The sequence below is a fragment of the Gopherus flavomarginatus genome, chromosome 16, assembly GCF_025201925.1.
Source record: "Gopherus flavomarginatus isolate rGopFla2 chromosome 16, rGopFla2.mat.asm, whole genome shotgun sequence".
NCBI lineage: Eukaryota > Metazoa > Chordata > Testudines > Testudinidae > Gopherus > Gopherus flavomarginatus.
The window spans coordinates 23,013,236-23,037,798 of record NC_066632.1 but is presented as its reverse complement, the minus strand read 5'-3'; the positions used below and the strand labels follow the sequence as shown (position 1 = coordinate 23,037,798).

The 24,563-nt window shown below is 45.5% G+C and overlaps 1 protein-coding gene across 1 annotated transcript; it reads right to left on the bottom strand.

Annotated features, from left to right (window-relative positions):
- Nucleotides 1-4,057: 4,057 nt before the first annotated feature.
- LOC127035576 (keratin, type II cytoskeletal 5-like) lies at nt 4,058-18,812 on the bottom strand. The gene is made up of 9 exons (XM_050925595.1): nt 18,339-18,812; nt 17,673-17,887; nt 15,523-15,583; nt 10,395-10,490; nt 8,690-8,854; nt 7,912-8,037; nt 6,507-6,712; nt 5,025-5,059; nt 4,058-4,302 (listed from the first exon to the last, which is right to left on the bottom strand). The coding sequence occupies exons 1-9, from the start codon at nt 18,810-18,812 to the stop codon at nt 4,058-4,060; spliced, it is 1,623 nt and encodes a 540-aa protein (XP_050781552.1).
- Between the last annotated feature and the right edge of the window lie 5,751 nt (nt 18,813-24,563).

The window sequence follows — 24,563 nt, the reverse complement described above, 5'->3', positions numbered from 1 at the left end:
TTCCTTGAAGTTCGTTCTCACTTTACTGAGATTTCATCCCTACCAGCAGTTGCTGTTGTGTTGTGACCGCTCCCTATCGCCAGTATTGTCTCAAGGTTTCTTTAAACTCCCCCATCTGTCTGTATCCACCTGTTGTCTCTTGTGTTATACTTAAGTTGTAAGTTCCTTGGGGCAGGGAGCATCTTTTTGTTAAGTGTTTGTATAGCACCTAACACAGAAGGGTCCTGTCCCATGACTGGGGCTTATAAGTGTTACAATAATACAAATACATACTAAATAATAATAATCCACTGGCCAAACAACCTGTACTGCTTGTTACCTGTGTTCTACCAGCTCTGGACCTATTCCAGCACTCCTGACTGACAGGTAAAGTCCAATTTCTGTTCACTGGGACTTTTGCCTGTGCTACACGTTAACCACTGAGCCTTTCTTCTGCAAACAGTGGGGTCTAATTTGCAGAACTACTTAGCATCCACAGCTCTAGCCAAAAGCAACGGGAGCTCCAGCTGACCAGCATTTCTGAAAGCTACGTCAATATGGCACATTTCACAAGCATTATGTTTTCCTGCTATAAATAAAGATGGACCCCTTCTGGTGTTTTGCTAGAAGTCTTACACTTAGGAAACTAATGATGAGTGTTGAGCTCCATGAAGCATTTTCTTTCTTGCAAGAGAGCATGTCACGGCAAGAGAGTATTAAGGCTTTTGAGTATGACTGAATGTTATTGATGTTTCCTTATAATACAGCTATCATTACATTTCCTCTTCCCCCAGAGCACGAGCGTTTGTTGGGTCAGAGCCCCCACTGATGAAAATCAACATCACCTCACCGATGTATATGGAGACACACTCATTTACGCCAGCTGAGGGGCTGTTTGAAAATGAGGTTGGAACAAGGGCTTGATTCTGATCTCAATTACCCCACAGAAAATCTGCAGTAACCCAAGTAAATTCATTTAAGCCTAACTATCCAGTGCCTTGCACTCTGCATAGTCAGTTTCACCTGTGCACACTAAGTGAGCGTAAAGTCAGTGTCAGAGCACTCCCTTTTTGATATAGTGCATGTGAAAATGACTGCACAAGGGGCAAAGGTGGTGAGGAATCCGACAGTTACTTTACAGAGCTCACACATTTCCATTTACAAAAGGCCAAAGGCATGACTCTACTCCCATGTAGACTGACGTGAGTTTCACCACTGACTCCAATGGATGCATGTTTGGCTGCCAAGCCCTGAGTGAACCACCCGGAGTTTTGCCAGTGGTTAAACTAGACCTGGGATTTGGCACAAACCCTGGGAATGGCGAGGAGAGTGCAGGGGGATGACCCAACTTGTGCTGTCATGCAAGAGCTTGGTTCAAAACTCAAGAGAGCAATAGGAATTGCACAATGCTGTTTCCCAGCAACATGCAGCGTCGAGCTGTTTGCAAAAACTGGTAACATGGTTATTTTATATACACATCAGAACAGCATTTTTGGAGCCTAGCCACCCAAACACAGGTTTTGCATTTAGTGCTTGACATCTTCCTGGCCACTGACCTAAGCAGATTTTGCACGGCTATATGATAAGGCTCAGAAAGCTGTCTCCCAGGTGTGAGCATCTTCTATGCTCGCAGCGTGCTCAACCTTGGCAATGTACCTGCCATTCTGCTGTACTGTACCCCTATGTATATGGCTCAGCAACATGGCATTTCTTATGCCTGCTTGCTTCCTTGTGTGGGGCTGGCGTGATGGGTGCTGGTAGCAACTTGCATCTTCTTTGACATTCACGTGTCACCCTGTTCATGGAGCCTGGATCTCTGAATAACTGTCCGGATTAGCTCTCATCAAGTCCAAGTTGCCAAGTACATACCACAGCAGGAGTATAATGCTGTGGACTTTACAGACCGCCCATTGACAAGCCTGATGTTTTATGCAGCCAGACTGGCCCCCAGGGAGAGAGTTTAATCATAGAATCATAGAATATCAGGGTTGGAAGGGACCTCAGTAGGTCATCTAGTCCAACCGCCTGCTCAACGCAGGACCAACCCCAACTAAATCAACCCAGCCAGGGCTTTGTCAAGCCTGACCTTAAGAACCTCTAAGGAAGGAGATTCCATCACTTTCCTAGGGAACCCATTCCAGTGCTTCACCACCCTTCTTAGACTGCTAGAGAGTTTGGGTTCAAATCCCAGGACAATGCTGGCTGAAATAGAATTGCGTTCCCTGTAGTTCACCTAGCAGCAGCTTATGTGGCTGCTTCAGAGCCCCACTTATGAGGGTATGGTTGCTGCAACTCTGTACAGCAGCGTTTCTAGTAGGGGAGGCAGGAAGGCAGCATGAAATTCGCTGCCTTGTGTTATACACAAGATCAGATTAGATGTTATTAGTGATCCCTTCTGGCTTTTAAAAGCTATTAAAATTGACATGACTGTTAATACAATCCAAATCCTGGGACTGGGACTATGACTGCAGCCAGCCATCCGAGGCTAAAACTGTGTCAGGGGATTTGTGTACTAAGAGAACTATTTCAGTTGGGGGGGGGGTGTTTTTGCCAAAATAGTTATGCTGGTACACTCGTAATGTGGACAAGTCACATAAGAGTGCTTCTACCAATGTAGCTTATTGCTCGGCCTGTACAGGAATAAGATACATTGGCATAAGCTGTTTTTTGTAATAATATAACTGCATCCATATTATAGCACTAACTATACCAGTGAAGTTAAAGTGGTACAACTTTTGTGTGGCATCAAGGCCAAGAGATGAGGTGGAACTCCCAAGATTTGTTCCTAAGATAGGAATGCATCCTGTTTATTAGTGGCAATGTTTCATACCTCTCTCAGAGCAAGGAGTACAAGGGGTTACCTTGCTGAGCCAGAGAGTGGGCCAAATTCTCCTCTTTCTTACACCTAAAGCTGGGTGAAAATTTTCAGGTGAACCCTTTTTTCGCTGAAAAATTGGGTTGATCAAAACTATGCGTGAATTTGGGTCAATTTCAGCAAATAGCTTCAGCTGAGAAAAAAAAACAATTGAATTGCTGAAATGAAATGTTTCGACTTTTTGTTTTGGAACGATGTTTTGCTCGGTGGTTAATGTAAATGTAATTTGGAAAAAAAACACATTTAAAAATGTTGAAAACCCCATGAAAATGAAACAAAAGGCAACTCAAAACTGAATATGTTTTTGTTTCAGATTGAAATTAAACTTTATTCAAGACGAAACCATTTTTTCCCAAATTTTTGAGTTGACCCCCAAACTGAAAAATAGATTATTTGCCCAGCCCTAGTTATTCCTTCATTTTCAATGGACCTGCACCAGAATTTTGGCTCATTGGGATTAATGTATCCAATGCAAGGAAACTCGGTGGAGGTTATGAGATTAACTCTGCGACTTGAAAAGGATCCTAAAGATGTACACACTTCCATAGAAAGTCAATGGGAGTCAGATGCCTGAGTCCTTTAGCCCCATTTGAAGGTCCTGGCTTAGAAGAACAACACAGAAAAGGTTACTTTCATGGCTACAACAACTACAATAGGAACACACAAAGCAGAGAGCAAGCTACAATCCATGACAGCATCCAGACTGCAGAAATGTATGAGATTTTTTTAGTGTAGTATACAGGAGGTTGGATACAAAGTGCCATAGCAATGGGGGAGTGGGAATGGATTATCTTCAGGCCCAAGATCTTTTGGTAAAACTTTGCTGGGAGGGAAATTCCAAAGAAACAAGATCTCTGGTCACATCAGTTGCATTACTGTGATGTTACCAGTCACTTTTTCAGTGATAGCCCTGGGTGTGAGCATGTGGCTATTTGGTCACAACAATAATAATACCTACCTCATTTACAGTGTTTTTCATCAGTGGATCTCAAAGCGCTTAACAGAAGAGGTCAGTATCATTATCCCCATGTACAGATGGGGAAACTGAGGCACAGAGCCCTGTCCAAGGTCACCCAGGGAAGAAGTAGGTGAGCTGGGAATAGAACCCAGGTCTTCTGAGTCCCAGTCCAGTGCTCTTCCCACTACACTACAATAAAGGAAATTACCTGGCACTCAGGTGATAGTGACTACAGTTCCTAGGCTTCAGCATACGGTGGTTCTTTTGCTTGAAGAGGTTGTCGATATGATTTTCACACAGGAACTACCTCCTCTGCCTCCATAGCTGTATCCTCCAATGCCTCTTCCGCTTCTAGAGCTGGAGCCACCTCTGCAGACACCGAGCCCGCCGCCTCCGACACTGAGCCCGCCGCCTCCGACACTGAGCCCGCCGCCTCCTCCTCCTCCCCAGCTTATCCCACTCCCGCTTCCAGAGCTGCTGCTGACCACCGCTGCAAAAGACCGAGATGTTCACGTTATTCCAGCTGCAGCCCATGAATTGCAGAGCAAAACCCAAACACATTTCTTTAGCCAGTGTCACAAACTAGCTTAGTGGGTCACGATCTGCATTCTACTTCTTTTTGGTGGCTTCCTGTGATGTGTAGTCTGACCAGGGAGCCTGGCCCATGAGACTCATGTACTCTAACTCCTATGAGATGTCCCAGGTGTATTTCCAAATCAAGGTATAGTGGGGTTTGAATTTTGGCCAAAAAAAAATAAATTTTCCATGGAAGTGAGGGGGCGGCATTTTCCAGACAGCTCTAATTAGGGCCTCTATGCATCACTCAGGTAGTGCAAAGGGTCTGTAATCAGGGTGCAAATGCACAACTGAAAAGTCTCATGTTTGCATTGATACTGCTGCAGGAGATGGCATGAGAAGCATGTCAGGGGAGGGAAGGTGGCATATTGGCTGTAAAAGGGAGCATGGTGGAATATAGTTCCATGCTGCCAATCCTCCACTGGCATTGGGTTTATTAAGGACCCTATATCCATGGTGCAACTTAGAGCAGGTACTGGGCTGCTCTAAGCATCATTAGAGCCAGGGCCAGCAATAACCACCAGGAAACTGGTTCCCACTCTGTCCTGTGCTGAGTAGTGGTTGTGGGGGAAGGAGAATAGAGGTTTCCAGTTTGCCTGTTCCTATCTTTAGTCAGTAGACGCTCAAGTTACTTACAGATGTTCACAGCACTGGCACACTCTCCAGACATCCTGTTGGGGAAAGAAACACCATTTAGGTCATTGATTTAGCCTGGCGGGTACAAGTTAGAACACACCTTGAAACCTGAAGTCAAGGGAAGCCAAGTGGCTGCAGAATTTCCTTCCCAATAGTAGACATAAGAACATAAGAACGGTTGTACTGGGTCAGACCAATGGCCCATCTAGCCCAGTATCTGTCAACCGACAGTGGCCTATGCCCGGTGCCCCAGAGGAAGTGAACCTAACAGGCAATGATCAAGTGATCTGTCTCCTGCCATCCATCTCCATCCTCTGACAAACAGAGGCTAAGGACACCATTCCTTACCCATCCTGGCTAATAGCCATTAATGGACTTAACCACCATAAATTTAGCCAGTTCTCTTTTAAATGCTGTTATTGTCCTAGCCTTCACAACCTCCTCAGGCAAGGAGTTCCACAAGTTGACTGTGCTGCATGAAGAAGAACTTCTTTTTATTTGTTTTAAACCTGCTGCCCATTAATTTCATTTGCTGACCCCCAGTTCTTGTATTATGGGAATAAGTAAATAAGTTTTCCTTATTCACTTTCTCCACATCAATCATGATTTTATAGACCTCTATCATATCCCCCCTTAGTCTCCTCTTTTCCAAGCTGAAAAGTCTCAGCCTCTTTAATCTCTCCTCATATGGGACCCATTCCAAACCCCTAATCATTTTAGTTGCCCTTCTCTGAACCTTTTCTAATGCCAGTATATCTTTTTTGAGATGAGGAGATCACATCTGTATGCAGTATTCGAGATGTGGGAGTATCATGGATTTATATAAGGGCAATAATATATTCTCAGTCTTATTCTCTATCCCCTTTCAAAAGGGAGCAGTGCAGCTCCTGGCGCTACATCTCAATGAGGTCCTTAGAGCTGGTGTTGGGCAAGTCTTGGGTGCCTCCCACAAGGTTTGGACACCTCTTATATACCAGTAAGCACAGCTCACTGGAGACTACTGGGGTGCGGTCACCCAGTGGGAGACCAGTGATTGGAACAGGGTTATTCAGTCCTCCAAGCTCAGAGTTTCCCCAGTCACTGGATCTCCATCTAATCACCTGTAGGCTGGAGCTGGTCAAAATTCAGAATTTCCATCCCATGAGAGAGTCCGAGATTTCAAAATCTAGATTCATCCCAAAAGGGACGAAAAGTCAAAATCTTTGGATTTTTGGTTAAATGAAACATTTTGCAGACAGTGTTGAAACTACTGAAACGTGCTTCGACTTTATTATTTCAAATATATTAAAGTCGAAACAAAATGTTGCGATTATTTCTCATGAAAAAGTTGATGAAACGGATAGAACCCTGTGAAATATTTCAGTTTTCTGGATCCAGCCAGCAGAAACCTGCCAGCACGATGATTTGTGGGCAAAAAAAGTGTACACCAACCATAACAGAGGCTGCTTTGCAAAAGTCAGGACCTATATATATATATTGCACCTGCATTCTTCTCCCTCCAGCAGCGTCTTGTATGTGGCAATCTCAATATCCAAGGCCAGCTTGATATTCAAGAGCTCCTGGTAATCACGCAGCAAACGAGCCATCTCCTCCTTAGCTTTCTGCAGGGCCATTTCCAATTCAACCAGCTTTTCCCTAGCGTCCTTGAGGGTAAGCTCCCCACATTCCTCTGTCTCTGAAACAGTCGACTGCAGTTTGGCACACTGCAAAGAAAAGCAGAAAGCAAGCTAACCATGTGGTCATCCATTCTCAGCATCTCATCTGGAGCCCCATGACCGTCAATGAGCATCTTCCCATTGATTTCAGTGGACTTTTGAAGCAGGCCTTAAGACTTATAAATGAACTCTTTATCATCAGACCGTTGGATCATCTCCACTTCATGTGGACCAGAACCAGTACCTAGATACTGTGGTGAATGACACTAGATAGATAGAGAGATAGATAGAGGTGTATTTAAAGATGATTAGGTGGATAGACAGATGGAAGTAAAGAGGCATTAGATGGATAGATAGATGATCTAGGTGGAAGGAAAGAAAGAAAGAAAGAAATCCATTTATTTCATTCCTTCTTGGTCTTTACTGTAACTGAATTAGATCAAGGCAATTGTATATAACACCTAAAAATGTCATATACAGATGTTAAATTCCATGGGCACTTTTTAACTATTCTTCAGGGAAATCATGAAATATGTGGATGAGACTTGATTTGCCCTGGGACTACTTTCATTCACATTGTAGGGCCTCTCGTGTCCTCTTTGGCATCACTATGGGCACCGTGGCAGTATTCAGGACAAGAAGAGCACATCTGTCACTCTATCCGAGTGGCCAGAGTTCATAGCAGAGCTGTGTGGATGAAGGATTTTTTGGTTGGCTGGCAATTCCAAAAAATAGAAAAGAAACTGGTTAGTGTTGAAGCTAAAACAAAATATATCAAATTTTCAGCAAATCAGAAAAGTAAAAGACAAAACTTGCCGTTAGATCACATTTTGGTTCTACACAATGGAAACATTTTGTGTCGACGTAGACTATCCTTTTTATTTAAAAATTTTGAGCCCTCCAAAATGGAAACATTTTGAAAATGTTTTGATTTGAGGGGAATTTTTTCCCCACCAAAACAATTAAGCAAAACCAAAACGTTGTGGTGTTGCTGTTTCTGCATTTTTCACACACAAAAAAGTTTTGGACTAAATCTTTTCCTCAGCTTCAGTTCAGGATGAACATGTTTGTTTTACATTAAGCAGAAACAACCTCCTTGATTTTAGCATCATTACGGGCCCCATGGCAGTATTTAGGAGGAGAAAAGCACATCTGGCAGTCCGTCAGAGTTGCCCTCATGTCCAGGGTCCATAGCACATCTGCCCATTTTATATTAAGCAGATGTGCTCTACCTGTTTTTTCATATTTTCAAGTTCAGCCTGCAGTCTGTGGATCAGCCGGGTCAGCTCCGATATCTCCAGCTTGGAGTTTTTCAGATCATCGTCGTGTTTCCGAGCAGTGACCTGAAGCTCCTGAAACTGATGGACAGAAAAAAAAATGATTGTAATAGACTGTATTTTCCAAAGGCTGATCTAACCTGATCAGGGCTAATTCTGAGAAGCAAATAGGAGCTAAGCTGCTCCACACCTGCTTGATTTGCGGGGGATTATCCAATCAATGGGAGATGGATATATTTCACAGCATCCTTTATTAAAGTAAGAGGTATCTCTCTGATTCATGCATTATGTTCTGTATTCCTTAGCAGGGTGGTTAGGGTGCTATCCTGGGACTTGAGAAACTGTAGCTCAATTCCATGAATTACCACAGACATTGAGAGACCTTGAGCAAGTCATTTTGTGCCTCAGTTTCCCCATCTGTACAATGGGAATAACACCTGCCGCGCAGGGGTGTTGTGAGGATAAATACATGAGGCATTCAGATACTATGCTGGTGGGGCCATAAATAGATTTTAAGATGTCACTAAGAAGTCAGAACTCAATTAGACAAGATATCACTACTATAAACACTGTATTAATTATATTTAGTTCACATAAGTGGTGCTGAACTGGAAAACTCTATTTTATTCACAGAATAGGTGCACAGAAGATCTGGTTAACTCTTTTCCATGTGGTAAAGCCACAAGCATTGTATGGCTCCATACCCTGAAGCTGGAGTCACGTGATGACTCACCTTGCTTTGGTACATAGAGTCGGCTTCAGCTCGGCTCCTGTTGGCCATATCCTCATAGTGAGCCTTCACCTCAGCAATGATCCCATCCAGGTCCAGGGCTCGGTTGTTGTCCATAGACAAGATAACGCTGGTGTCACTGATCTGTCTCTGCATTTGTGCCAATTCCTGAAAATCATACAAAGTCCCCATCAGTGAGTGGCCCTTTCTTTCTGGATGCCAGATGTTGATTAAATTGCAGTAAGGGCAGTTTAGGTTGGACATTAGGAAAAACTTCCTAATGGTCAGCATGGTTAAGCAATTCCCCAGGGAGCTTGCAGAATCTCCATCATTGGAGATTTTTAAAAGCAGGTTAGTCGGGGATGGTCTAGATAATCCTTAGTCCTGCCATGAGTGCAGAGGACTGCACTAGATGACCTCTCAAGGTCCCTTCCAGTCCTACAATTCTATTATTCTCTCTAGAAACCTGTTGCTCTCATCTATTATCATTCTCTATGTATTTCTTCCTCCTTCCCCCAACTCTTATTGCTGTCTTTCTAGCTAGCTCACGGTCCCATACGTACGTACTTATTTATCTAGCTACTGAAACTAAAAATGAGGGGAAATGACTCATATGGCCAAATGTTGTACTGAGCCACAAGGAATGAACCTCATCGTCCTTACCCTCCTTTACTCATGTCTTATTCAAATGCCCACTGATGTTAATGGTTGTTTTGCCTGAATAAGATTTCACCCAAAGTTTACCCATCAGACAACGCTATGAAGAACTTTCATGAGTGTATTTTTTTTCTAAGTAGTTGGTCTCCAAAAGCTCATATCTATCAGGCTGGTCACTTGTATCTGTCATTATTTCCTTGCATATATCGTCTAGCCTGCAGGGTGGTATTCTCAGGTATGTCTTACCGTTACAGGCACCCTCTTGGCCAACATCAGGGAATGAAGAGATGACCTCCGGCACTTTAAGGATGAACAGCTACAACCTGAGCTAAAGCTGCAGAGTAGGGGAGGGGCTGTAACAGCTCATATTCTCTGGGAATCAGGGCATGAGTTTTGCCTGAGTGCATACCGAGAGTCTAACCCTGAAGTCAACTGGAGTTTTGTCATTGACATCAGTGGGAACAGGGTCGTCTTCTTGCTAAGGACATCGGGATCAGAATCTTGGTTTTTTCCTAGCACCTTGCATCATAGGTACTCGAACTAGGTTTGCTGCCATACCCCATCGCTTAAAGCAGTTTCCATTATACACAGGGTTTACAGTTTGGTTCCATGGCTCCCAGCATCCCCACTATAAAAATTGTTCCAGCGCCTCTGCCTTGCTTGGTCATTCACACCAGCATGGAGAGGGTAAAATGGATGTAGATTTCTACCTTTTAGATTCAGTAGCGTTTGCTCTCATTTTTGCACTTGTGTATATACAAGATGCAGGTCAGTGGAGAATGTGGCATTGAGTGCTGGATCTTTGGGCAAGTATTCTACCGTTCTCCAACTTCTCCTGCTATTTAGACCTTTCTGTTCCTTAGCGTTGGGTCATCCTGCCATGTTTGTAAGTTTTCTGGAAGCAGTCAAGGGCTTGCTTAGAAATTCCACCACTACAATTTTTCTGGTGACAGGTATAAGACATATGTAAACATTTAAGGTGATCTAGAAAAGTGCTAAATATTATGTGGGGCATTTCTGTGTGGATTAGGAGAACAGAGAACATCCTCACCGCCTCATACAGGGCTCTCAGAAAGTTGATCTCATCTGTCATGGCAGCCACCTTGGCCTCCATCTCCACCTTTTTCATGTAGGCAGCATCCAAGTCCTGAAAAATGGCAATGGAGATCATTCTTTCAAGCTCTGGGGAACAGGTGACAGTTTCGAGAACAGGAAGGGCTGATTTCCCATTGCCTTGCTCCCAGTGTGGTAATTTCCACTAGTATGAAGAATATGCAAAGTGGATGCAAAACACCAACAGGTCAGAACAACAGAGTTTCACACGCACCTTGCACAGGAGGCAAGATACATCGGGGCCAGGACATAGGCAGCCGGGTCTAGTGGCTGGAGCAGGAGACAGAGTCAAGCCAAGAGTCAGCACTGGCGTCAGAGACCAGGAGGACAGGAACCAGGAACAGGTCAGGAAAGCATGGTTAAGGAGTCAGGCAAGAACGCAGAATCCATTGTCGCAGCCAGGCGGAGCCCATTTGTGCAGACAAGTTCTTGTGCCTCTCTTTTGGTTTAAATAGGAAGCCCTGACCAATAAGAGTGCACTGTGTGCCTCCAACCAGGCCCAGGGAAGCCCTCTCTGATGTAACTTCAGGTTTCATTGTCTCTCCTGCTCAGCTGGTTCATAGGGAGACAGCAGGTGGGAACAGCGAGGTGATAGTCTGCTGGGGGCCCAGCTTTGAGACACAGAGATACAGGACTAGAAGGGTTCTCCTGGGTCACTGAGGACAGTCTCCTATGATTGCAGGTCACCCTATTCATTATAATATACGAAGCTCCATCTAAAATTTTGTTAGACTGTTTTCCCCCGTTACTCCTACTGGGAGGCTGTTCCAGAAGATCCCTTCTCTCATGGTTAGAAACGTCTTCTAATTTCCAGCCTCAGTTTATTCCTGGCCACTTTACACCCATTTTTTCGTGTGCCAACATTGTCCATTAGCTTAAATAGTTCTTCTCCTTCCCTGGTGTTCAGGCCTCTTGATGCATTTATAGAGAGCAATCATATCCCCTGGTGCTATAAAGTGCCATGTGGAGAGAATCTTCCCCACTGTCTCTCAGAATGGGAAATTTATCCATATTCTAGATAGGCTGACTTTGCTGCATCCAAAACACCTTTTGCTTGTGTGTCAACTAATAATAATTAACTCTGTGAACAACTCTGTGCTTTCGGGGCCAGATGCATTGGTATAGCACAGTGCAAAGCAGCTATCAGCTTCACATAGCCAGTTAATCCAGATTGATGGCCACTTTGCATTATCAGAGTAATGTGCAAAGCAGCCAGAGGACAGAGATTAGGACTAGGCAAAACTTTTTTGCCCAAACTGCATTTTGATTGAACATCATGTTTTTGACTAAACTAAATTTTTCATGAAAAGTGTCTGCTTTCCACAGAAAATGTCGATAATTTTGCCACAGTACCGAATGGCTGAAAATTGACAAAATTTTGACTAAACTCCAAATATTTCAGTTCACATCCTGCCTTATGGGAGTTGTAGCTCAAGTGCCTTACCCTTCCATTCTCGTCTATGGGCTGGGCTCTTTGGTTGGTCTACATCACCCAGGATGCACCACTCTATCTCCTCATCAAGAGGCAACAAAGTAATGCATCATGGGAGATGTAGTCCAGCCAGAGAGCCTGGCCCATAGATAGGGTTGCCAGATATCCTGTTTTCAACTGGAACATCTGGTCAAAAAGGGACCCTGGTGGCTCCAGACAGCACTGGTGACTGGGCCATTAAAAGTCTGGTTCGCGGCACTTTCTGGCACAGCAGGGCTGGCAGGCTCCATACCCAGCTCCGTGCGTCTCCTGGGAAGTGGCCAGCATGTCCCTCCAGTTCCAAGGCAAAGGGATGGCCACAGGGGCTCCGTGCGCTGCCCCTGCCCTGAACACCAGCTCCACAGCTCCTATTGGCCAGGAACTTCGGCCAATGGGAGCTGTGAGGTAGTGAGCAGAACCCTGTGGCCCCTCTGCCTAGGAGCCGGAGGGACATGCTGGTCACTTTCCAGGAGTCACCTGAGGTAAGTGCCACTTGGAGCCTGCAACCCTCACCCCCTCCTGTGCCCTAACCCCCTGCCCCAGCTCTGAACTCTTTTCTGCACCCCAAATCTCTCATCCCTGGCCCCACCCCAGAGCCCGCACCCCCAGCCAGAGCCTTCACCCCCTCTGCACTCCAAACCCCTCAGCCTCCGCCCAAAGTCCCCTCCTGCACCCCAAACCCTTCATCCCCACCCCAGAGCCTTCACCCCCTCCTGCACGCCAACCCCCTGCCCCAGCCTGGTGAAAATGAGCAAGTAAGTGAAGATGAGGGAGAGCGAGCAATGGAGGATGGAGTGAGCAGGGGTGGGGGCTCGGGGAAGGGAAGGGCATGGCAAAGGTATTGGGTTTTCTGCAATTAGAAAGTTGGCAACTCTACGCACAGAAGAGGAGAAAGTGAGTATAAAGCACCTGAACTACCATCTCCAATGTGGCACCATAGCACCATTTTGAATCGAATTATTTTTGTTTTTAGCCTAAAGATTCCAGTTTTCAATATTTTGTCAAAAAGTTGCAATTTTCCATGGGAAAAAAACACCTAGTTTCTAACCAGCTCTAGTACAGATGCATCTGGACCTAATGCTGTAACATATAATGTTGCATTCCAAACGTGCCTTCCAGTCATACGCTAGCCTGAAATTTAACACCTCAGTCCCTTCAAAATGTGTAACTACCTATATATAATAGTCACCTGTCTATCTATTTGCACATATATCTGCATTCTTAGCTATAGCCTTGCCTGTCAATCCCATTCTTAAAAAATACAGACAGGTTAAATAAAATCAAACCTGGCTCCTATTGTGTGTTTTATACATTTCTAAAGTCTCTCACCCAAAATGTATAGACATTCATTAAATACATTTCCTGACCTTCTGTCCCAATTAGGAAGGTCAGTATTGTCTGCTCTTGCAAATGAGGAAACTGAGGCAGACAGCAGGAAAGCGACTTGCCCAAAGTCACTCAGCAGGCCAGTGGCATTCAGATGCCCTGACTCCCAGTCTCTTGCTTTAACCACTACACTGCATTGCCTTCAGCTTATGCCAGTGGCCAAGCCTTTTTCTAATAGCATATCTTTAAAGCCACTTCCCTTCTTATGAATGGTCCAAGGTAGGGTGACCAGACAGCAGTGTGAAAAATCAGGACAGAGGGTGCAGGGGTGGGGTGGGGTGGGGTGGGGTGGGAGTAATAGGAGCCTATATAAAAAAAAGCCCCAGATATCAGGACTGTCCCTATAAAATCAGGACATCTGGTCACCCTAGTCCAAGGTTTCCTTTGTTTAATGTGTTTTTATTTTTGTATTATCTCCTCTTCCCCAAGCATGCTCCCTGCTGACATTATTGTTATGTTCATGGCATACATACAGGGAAGTTAGATAAAGAGCATAAAACACCTTTTCAGGAAGGTTGCAGCCATACACTACTTGATTTCTTAGAATCCAGAATCCTAACACACAGGAACCAAAGACAAAGAGAGACAAAGCAGGCTGCTCCCTAACAAGGAGAGGCCTGGGTCACCTTGCTCTAGGCCAGGGGTCTCAAACTCAAATGACCACAAGGGCTGCATTACTGACATCTCCGCCCCGCCGCCCTTGGCCCCACCCCCACTCCACCCCTTCCGTGAGCCCCGCCCCTGCCCAGCCTTTTCCCACCCTGTTCCTGCCCCCATTCCAACCCCTTCCCCGAAATTCCCACCCCAACTCCACCCACTCCCTGCCCCCAGGGGGAGGAGGAGGGGTGTGGGGTGTGGCAGGGGCTCAGGCCAGAGAATTTGGGTGTAGGGTGCAGGAGGGAAGAGGGGTGCAGCAGGGGGTTGGGGTGCAGGAGGGGTGTGGCAGGGGGTCAGGGCAGGGAGTTTGGGTACAGGAGGGGTGCGGCAGGGGGTCAGGGCAGGGGATCAGGGTGCAGGAGGGATGTGGGGTGCAGCAGGGGCTCAGGGCAGGGAATCAGGGTGCAGGAGGGATGTGGGGTGCGGCAGGGGCTCAGGGCAGGGAGTTTGGGTGTAGGGTGCAGGAGGGTTGAGGGGTGCGGCAGAGGGTAAGGGCAGGGGGTTGGGGTGCAGGAGGGGTGCGGCAGGAGGTCAGGGCAGGGGATCAGGGTGCAGGAGGGATGCGGGGTGCGGCAGAGGGTTCAGGGCAGGGGGTTGGGGTGCAGGTGCGGCAGGCGGCTCAGGAAAGGGGGTTGGGGTGCAGCAGGGGCTCAGGGCAGTGGGTTGGGGTGTAGTAAGGGTGTGGCAGGGAGTAGGGGTGCAGGGTGTGGCAAGGGGCTCAGGGCAGGGGGTTTGACTGCAGAAGGGGCTTGGAGGGCAGGATCTGGCCTGGCATGCATTGGGAGCAGGGCAGGCTCCCTGTCTACCTGCCCCTGTGCCGCTCCGGGAAGTGGCTGGAACGTGGGGGAGCACGGGCACGGGGCGATGTTGCTGTTGCTTCAGGCACCGCTCCCAGCATCTCCTATTGGCCGGGAACAGGGAACCGTGGCCAATGGGAGCTGCTTGGGGCGGTGCTGAAGCAACAGCCACACACATCCCTGTGCCTATTCTCTCCCAGGCTCCGTCCGCCGGTTCGAAACCACGCTAGGTAAACACTGGGGAAGGGCAGGGGGGCCGCGAGGAGCTCGCAGGCCGCAGAAAATAACCTCATGGGCCGCATGTTTGAGACCCCTGCTCTAGGCTGATTCTTTGCAGAATGACTGCTCAAAGCCCAGATCCCACGCTTTCCTACAAAGCCCCCCAGCCTACAAGCAGGACCAGGAACCCCATCACACTTCAAGGGATAGCATGTCATTTTAACACAGTTTTTGTTACATCACAAATTATCCTGCTGAATCAGGATCCCATTGTGCTAGGTGCTGTACAAACACATAGTGAGACAGTGTCCCTGCCCCCTGACAACTTGTAAACTAAATAGATCAGACAGACACAGGAGAGGAAACAGAGGCCTGAATTGACTTGCCCAAGGTCACAGCCAGGAGGACACGAAGCCAAGTGTTTTGAATTCTAGCCCAGAGCCCTAACCTCTGGACTAAGGCATATGCTCCAATTAGCACCCATCAGAGTGGAGCACAGACGACCAACCCTTGATCTTTGATAAGGTGTTACTCACCTTCTTCAGCAGCACAAACTCATTCTCCGCTGCCATGCGCCTGTTGATTTCCTCTTCGTATCTGTCAGGGCAGAAGACAATATGCAGTACTACTGCTGACATGTCCCAAATAATGTACCATAACCATATAAACTACAAAGCAAAATAAAATTCAAAATGAAATCGTGCAGAAACAAATCTTTTTTTTTCAATATTTTCCGCTGTGCAGGTCAACATTTTGATACAATTTCACATACACAACACACACAAAATTAGTTTGGTCAGTTTTCCTATTTCAATGATGTTTTTCCAATCAGCGCTGTTTGCAATTCCTGCGCTATCCTTGCATTGGTAGACGCGCTGGGTGGGACTTTCGAAAGCATTCGTTGCTGGCGTAATCCTGCTCCCATTTCCCCAGCAATGTCAATGGGAGTAGAGTTAGGCCAATGCTCAGCACTTCTGAAAATCCCACCCGGCACCCTTTTGTTCTCGCTCAGGTTAAAAAAGTCTCCCATCCAGCATCAGCAGCATTGTTAAATGCTTCACGCTGTCCAGGGACTTATTGCAAAGCACCAGCCCAGAATTATTATTAGACTTGGCAGAATTCAGCGTATAGGTTTTTATCATTTCGACAGATAACATCGATGTTTATTTTTAATCTTTTTTTTTTAGATGTTATCATCCATTTAAATGTCCACAGTTGCACAAAACTATGGGGTTTAAGCATGTTTGAACATTATTTGTATCGATTTAAATGGTCACAATTGCAGAAAATCGTAGGGGAGAGGTTCAGACAATAATTGCTTAACGGAGCATTTTATACACATGAAGAGGGGACTCCAATATGTTCTCAAGCAGTAGTTTTCTTATTTTGCCGGTCAGTACATTCCGATTAACAAATGAAATTTTTTTTCATTGGTTTGCATGTATACGGTGAAATCAACATGTACCAACATTGGCACATAGCCTGATTGTTACGCAGCGACAAAGGACCAGAGTTTTAAAGGTATTTAGGCACCTAAAGATGTAGATAGACACTGTAACAGGGTCTACTGGCCCTTAAATATATAGGGGGCCAGAAGACCCCATTCCAGGAAGCGGGAATGATTAAAAACACTGGAAATTGCCTTGTAGTGCAGAGTTTCTCAAACTGGGGTCGCCGCTTGTGTAGGGAAAGCCCCTGGTGGGCCAGGCCGGTTTGTTTACCTGCCCCGTCTGCAGGACCAGCCGATCACAGCTCCCACTGGCCGCGGTTCGCTGCTCCAGGCCAATGGGAGCTGCTGGAAGCAGTGAAGGCCGAGGGATTTACTGGCCGCCGCTTCCAGCAGCCCCCCAGTGGGAGCCGCGATCAGCTGGACCTGCACACGGGGCATGTAAACAAACCAGCCCAGGCCTCCAGGGGCTTTCCCTATACAAGCAGTGATCCCAATTTGAGAAACACTGTTGTAGTGGAAAAGAAGTAACAGTCCCAGGAAATTAGCTGTTGGATGGGGGAGGTGGGGAACAGGACATTGTTCCTTTAAGGGTCCAGGACCAGGAGCCCTGTAGTCTAGGATGAGTTAGGGCTCTCCTCTCTTCCAGCCAATCAAGAGGATTTCTCTGGAGGAAGGCAGTATATAGACAGCCTTCTCCCTCAGAACAGGGGAGAGGCAGGCAGGAGAAGGAAGCTATATCCGGAAGGCTGAGCTCTAGCTAGAAACAGCTAAAAGTCGCAATCCTGCAAAGAACAGATGCTGGCAGGAGAAGAACTCCACGGGGGTGGGCAGAAAAGCCAGAGACTGGAGCAACGCCCTGAGGTTGCAATGCTGGATTTTATTTTTGAGACACTAAGGACTATGTGGAACTATCTGCGGTCATTAAACCAGTCCCAGGTAGAGGTTGGCACTACTCACAAAAGAGACTGTGTGGAGCTCATCAGGGGCCCCGAAGAGGGACAATAGAGGGACAGCACTGCAGGGGGACCTCTGGCCATGAGGAGGCACTCAATAAGTGGCAGCTCTGACACAAACGCATAGTGGGATTTTCAAAAGCACGTCAGGAGCTGGGCACCGAGGTGCTTTTGAAAATCCCGTTAGGTGCCTTTCTGCATCTTCAGGAGCCTAAATACCTCTAAAAAACTGGTCCTTAGTCCCTGGAGAATGTGAACGTGACTCAGCGCCTTTTTCACATACTTGTGTTTCAAGTCCTCCACCAGATCCTGCATGTTCTTCAGTTCCGAGTCCTGCCTTCCTCTCTCCCCCACCAGGCTATCAAGATGCTTCCTTAAGCTGCCAACGTAGGCCTCAAAGGCTGGCTCCAGGTTGTTCCCTGCATTTGACGTGGGCTGCTGCTGCAGCAGGTTCCACTTGGTCTCCAGAACTTTATTCTGTTGCTCCAGAAATCGGACCTGAGATCCAAACAGAGAGAAGAGATTCCAGATGTGGGAGATGATCCTCCAGAGCACTGGCAGGTAGCAGGTCAATTACCATAGCAACCTGCTCATCTCCCATTCCAGCATCAGGGAAATCTTGGTTAGCCCTCAACAGGATTTGGTCATTTGTTATTTTCAATGCAATGGAAATAAAAAAAGATCGGTAGCGTCTGACCCTCTTTTTATTTATCAATCTAACCCCTACACATTCCACTACTGATCAACCGATTGACGAATCTATGTATCCGCCTACACACCTCTCTAGTTGTCCTTAGAAGGAGAATAATGATGATGCTGATTTCAGCGGGACTTGGGCACATGCTTAAATTTAGGCCCATGCCAAAGTGTTATCACGACTATGGAGGCTTTTCTGAATCCGTGACGATGATGACAACAATTAAAATAATTAATAAATGACCGGGCTCACCTTGTCGATGAAGGAGGCAAACTTGTTGTTGAGGGTCTTAATCTGCTCCCTCTCCTGCACTCGCACTTTCTGGATCTCCGGGTCGATCTCCAGGTTGAGTGGCACAAGCAGGTTCTGGTTGATGGTCACTTCTTGGATGCCACCAGGCGGGCAAAAGGGGAACCTAGGGCTACTCCTCTCACCACCAACTCCTCCACCGAACAACCCACCACCACCAAAGCCAGCAGCCCCACCACTAGTACCAAATCTACCACCAAAACCACCACTGAGTCTCCAGCCTCCACCAATCAAGCTATTGGAAATGCTTTTAATCCCTTCTAGATCGTAGAGACTTCTGCTGCCAAAGACACAGTGTCTACTTCTTCCTCGGCTCAGAGAGGTGCAGCTGGATCTGCCCCCACTGGAAACAATCGCAGAGACACTGCTGAAGCCCCTGCTGCAACCTCCCACTCTGGCGTTCAGCTGCCGACTCATGGTGGCTTGTTCCAAGAGGACTCTGGAGCACTATGACAAAGCTACGGCGTGAGAACAGAGCTGGGACAGGAGGAGTAGGCGCCCCTCTGACATGACAGCTGCTCTGTCCTCCTTTATATGTCTTTGAGCTGGGGTTGGAAGAGCAGGTGTAAAGAAAACAATCTCAGCTATTCATGGGCTTGGTTTGCCTGGCAGGAAGCCCATTCTTTATTCCAACCTGCTATACACTTAACTTCAGCTAAACTCACCCCCGGCAAAAAATGATTTTCATTCCAGGGTGGATGGGGTTTTTTGATGGTAAAATAAGCACTGTGTGACAGTCCCCAGGTTGGCCAACACACCCGGGGTTGGACCAGCGACCGCCAGAGCTAAAATGAGGAGCGACTGCATCTTTCGCTAAATGATGGGCATTAAACAAGTGGAAGCTTTTCTGGGATTTGAGGAAGGACGGTCTCATGGTTAGGGCATTCACCTGCCATTTGGGAGATCTGGGCTGAAGTCCCAACTCTACCACAGAATTCCTGTGTGACCGTGGCAAGTCATTGACCCTCTTTCTCTGCCTCATCTATAAAATACAAATAGCAGCACATCTTACCTCCTCGGGGCGAGGGAGGATAAATACATTAAAGATTGTGAGGTGCTCAGGTACTACTGTAAGTGGGGGCTACATAAGAATCTTAGATGGACCTGATGTGAACCTCTGATACTTCCTTTGTACCCAGAAAGTAACCCATTGATGAGTGCATGTTCCAAACCTTCCTTTGTGTCCAATCCATAGCAGATATGAGTCTGTTACTACCCCTGTCTAAGGAGCTGGAGCAGCTCATGCTTTTAGCTCTGGAAGTCCCCCTTCAATTCCTGATGTGTCTATCAAGAAGGCCTTCACACAGAGGTTATGTCTAGGCTACAGGCGCAAAGGCACTGCAGTTGTGTCCTTGTAGCGTAGACACTTCCGGCATCAATAGAAGGGTTTTTTCCACTGATGTAGATAATCCATCTCTCCGAGAGGCGATAGCTTGGGTGATGGAAGAATTCTACAGCATCTACAGTCAACATCTACAGTCCGTCTAACTATATCAAACAGGGTGCAAAATATTTCACATCTCTAACCCATGTAGTTGGGCTGATGTAATATTTTGGGGTAGGCAGGCCTAAGTCAGATGCCAATGATGATGTTGCAAAGTTAACATTGTTAACATTGTCACAGTTGTCAATGCACATAGGAAAGAAGAGGAAAGCTTGGATTATGAAGTTCTACCCTATCTTTCCTAAGATATTCAGTATGGTTGGTTGAAAAATTTTCCCACCTGAAAATATGGTTCCATCTAAATTGCAATTTTCCGCTGGAAATTTTCCAATTGGAAAAACACAAAGCCACTGAGAGAGTGTGAATTTTTCTGCACTTTCTCTCACTTTTTCTAGTGAAAAATAAAATGGAAAGAACAAGGGGTAGGGGAAAAGTACAAAACTGCAAATGGAAATCTGAAATTGTCATTTCCACAAACAGAAATGACATTTTATGTTTGAACAAAATGAAATTTTTCATTTAATTTCAAATCAATATTTGAAAATAACATGAAAGTTTAGGTTTTGTTTTGATAGGTCCTACAGAAACTGGGGGGAGGGGGAATTTTGAAGGAAAATTAGGTTTTCCAATCCATTTGGAAAATATTCTATGTAGACATAGTTTGTTATTATTATGGTAGCAGCTCGGAGCCCCAGTCATGGATCTGGACCCCAGTGTGCTAGGCGCTGTACAAATACAGAACAAAATGATGATCAATTTCCCAAAAAGAGTTTACAGTCCAAGTAATGCTGGATTTTTTAATTATTATTTAATAGATCTTATGTTTAATACATCTTACATTTTGAGCTGGATGGGAACCAGATTTTCTGTTCACTAGGATATTCCTCGATTTCCAGTTTTTTTTTTCTCGGTACTGAAATGGAACGAAAATGTGAAACTTGTCATGAAACAAAATTCTGAAAAAAAACCTCATCAACACATTTTGTTTCAATAAAATCAAGATGTTTTGTTCCAGCATCAACATTTTTTAAATCCTTATAAGTGTTTTATAATATAAAAGAACATTTGAAATGAAAAATAGAAATGTCGTGGTCCAATAATGTTGAAATGGAACAAGATCATTACTTTCTTTCATTTATTTCTCACTTTCTGCAAAAGGTATCACTTTAGATGAATCAAGATTTTCCAACAGAAAAACCTTACCCTGGAAAATTTCTGAGCCACTTTACTTACATTTGTTCTTTAATAGCATGGAATCTGATGCACCTCATCGCTATAAATGAACAATGAAAATTATTTTGCCTTATTCGCCTGGTAAGGACGCTATTTTAGGAGCTGTCATAGCATGAACAAACGTACAGCTCTAGTGACTTTCGCTACATGCAATTGTCAGTCTTTGATCTTGTCATATCACCAAGGTGCAGAATGCTCTGCACTGCGGTCACCCTGTCTTAAAGATGATCATCTTATTCTGCCAGAGGCATGGAAATTATAGTAATCAAATCAGTATCAGGAACTGGTGACGGAACACAGCTGTGTTTGCTAATCTTATTAACAATCCAGTTTGGCAATTCTCCAACTGATCACTAAAGAGTGATTGAGAGGTATGTGACAATGATAGTCTTGTAAAAAAATTAATTGATTGTAAAAATAGGTGAAAGATTTGAGCCAGAATCTCACCACCTGTTCTGGCCACTTTTCATCACTCAGCTGGTAGAATCTGCATGTAACTGAATATCCCTCTCATTTGGCTGGGCTTCTTCTCTGCTTCAAAATATACACTGCCATGCTCAGACTTCTGCAAGGAGATTGATTTTCTTAACAGGAGCCAGGAAACAAAGAGAAAAACAGTCCTTCCTTTCAGTTTTCAGCTCCACGGCAGCTTCCCACTTGGGTTCCCTCTCTGGGGCAGCAATCTCAGGGCTGTCTCTCTGATCACCCGGCCCTTCTTTCTCCAGGGAACCCACTACAGGAGTTAACACCATTCAACTGTGACTTTCTCACCCCAGGCATAGCCTGTCTCCATCAATCCATCCTCCACATGCCCACTAATAGCCCTTTATATGGCCCAGGTGTAGTCCAGTCCTGGATCAGATTCACCAGCTCTGGGCCAGGGGAGTTGGGCCTAGTCGATCCACGGGGACCAGTTACCCTGGGGCAATCCCCAAAATAGGAATCTCATAGCTGGGGTAAAATGGCATATCTGACTCTAAACGACTGCCCCTGTCCTAGCCTGATGTATGGGGTATCTTCTGAGGGGGGATGTCAAGAATGGGAGGGGACATGTTCGGTGTGGGGTTAAACCAGTGCTCTGCCAGTTTTCAGTTGACCTCTGGGGAATCACAGTCAACCAGTATAAGTGAGAGCAGCCCCAAAGCTGTTCTACTTAGCATGGGCCTGGAGCAGCTTGAGAATCAGGAAGTTGTAACCAGCACTCTGACTGGCCTGTCCTCCATGCCAAGCTGATCTCAGGACCGGAGAAAATCTTGGCCTTTATGACTCTGATACTGAGCTGTGCCCCATGTAGAGTGAGGAGGAAGGGGTACAGATGGCTGTAAGACACCCTTGAGGCTCTCATCCTGGGGAAGCTCAGGAGGCAGTCCTGGTTATCTTGCCCCTGTGCTAAGGGACCTTCATATCAACTCTAACAGCTCACAGGTTTAAAGTTAAGCCTGCGCTTAAGGGCTTTACCCTGTGCATTCAGCATCTTATAGGATTGAGCCCTATAACTAGTCACTTATTTGTAATTCAAGGCATGTGACTGCTCAGCCCCTGTCACATGGTATCATCTCTCCTCCCTGATTGGCTGGCGGAAGTTTTTTAAACAGAAGCATAATAAATTTGCAACTAGTCTTGCTGTCCCTGTGTTGGTCCCAGGATATTAGAGAGACAAGGAGGGTGAGGTAATATTTTTTTATTGGCAGACCTGAAGAAGAACTCTGTGTATGCTCAAAAGCTTGCCTTTCTCACCAGCAGAAGATATTACCTTACCCACCTTGTTTCTCTAAATTTGTATCTAATGGTTAATATGGTTTCTGGTCTGAATATCTGGATGAATGATCATGTGTAAGTTGCAGTTCATGCATGGTCAGCCTAAGTCACATGGCGTTGTTACAGTTGCAGCTAAGCTGATTGGATAACTGCATTTTTTAAAACAAGATTGTAAGAAACAGCTGTTTCTGCTCTGCATATTTGGCGGAATGATCACGCATGCTGAAATATGTGATTTCTTGACATTTCGATGATTATGTTACAATTGTCCAAACACCCGCACAAACAACAAAACATGTGACCAATCCCATCAGAAACCATCAATCCAGAGCTGGTTGAAAATTTGAGATAGAAACATTTTTTTAATGAAAAATATGGCTTTTCAAACTAATCACAAATTTTGTGTGAAAATGTGGGCAACAGTTTTTTTCTGAAAATTTTTTTTGGTTTGTTCCATCGAAAAACTGAAAGATTTGAAATGAAACAAAAGTTGCCTTGAATTTTCCAATTTTTTTGTTTTCTTCTAACTTCATTTTTCTTAAAAAAAAAAAAAAGCAAAAACTATAAAACTTTGAATGCAGCAATCTTTTCATTTTGTTTCAAAAGTTGTCGGCTTGCTTCTTTTCATTAAAAATCCTGGAAAGAATAGTGAAAATTTTCGGATGAAACCATTTTTCCTTTCTTTCAACATTTATGTGGAACATACCTACACCCAGATATGCCCAAATTAGTTTTGTTTTCATAACTGACCAGCACTACCTGCTTCTGTTTCTTAAAGAATTCCGGAAAGGAAATGTGGGCACCTGGATAAATTCTCTTGCTGATTTTTTTTTTTAATTATTTGCCTTTGAGGTACAATGTTCACATACTTTTAGCATACACTCCCAACTAAACAGGGAGTGATATATACCCTTGAGGATCAGTTTCATGTCAGCAGTGTGGGTGTTCTGAGCTTAATGAAACCCTTTTAAATGGCAGTCAAGGTGGTAATTATGTATGTTGGCTCTGGATCACCATTCAATCACCCTTGTGGGAAGTTGTTCGCCACCGAGCTGTTGGCTGCAAAAGGAAAGTTGGACGAGTATTGGAGCTTGCAAACTTGGCTATTGTTGCTGTTATCTTTCATAAATACTTGCCTGCCTTTTGAGGAGATTGATGGGAGAATTAATGTTTGACGAGTTCTTTGAACATGTAAGGCACTATATGATTTATTTATGATTTATTATTTATTTATTATTCTTATTACAACATGCTTTTCTGTAGCACTCACTACCATAGTATCCACTCTCAAAGGTATCATAACTGGGACCTGATTGCACAAGGTGCTGTGCAAACAACAAAACAGTCCTGTGATGGGCTGTTCACCCCATACAGGGCCTGGAAGGGTTAAAATGGCTGAGTGGGCCAATAAACTGCCCAGGCTACATCTGGAGAAGGAGACAGCGAGCAGGGATTTAAGAAGACCAGGCTCAGCTGGGCAGGAAGCTGGCAACAGAAAGGACTGCAGGAAGGTAGTCTCGGTCGCTCCCTGGGAGGAGGGAGGTGTATTAGATCTAGAGAGGGTAGTGCACAGTTACTCCCTGGGAAGAGGGAGCTGGGATGCTGGCAAACCCAGAGAGGGTGGAAGCCAGAAAGATAGGAGCAGGCTGAGGGGTAAAGAAGTGAGGAAGAGGAGTGTAGACCTTGGCTGCTGACCGAAGGGCCCCTGAACTGGAACCCGAAATAGAGAGTGG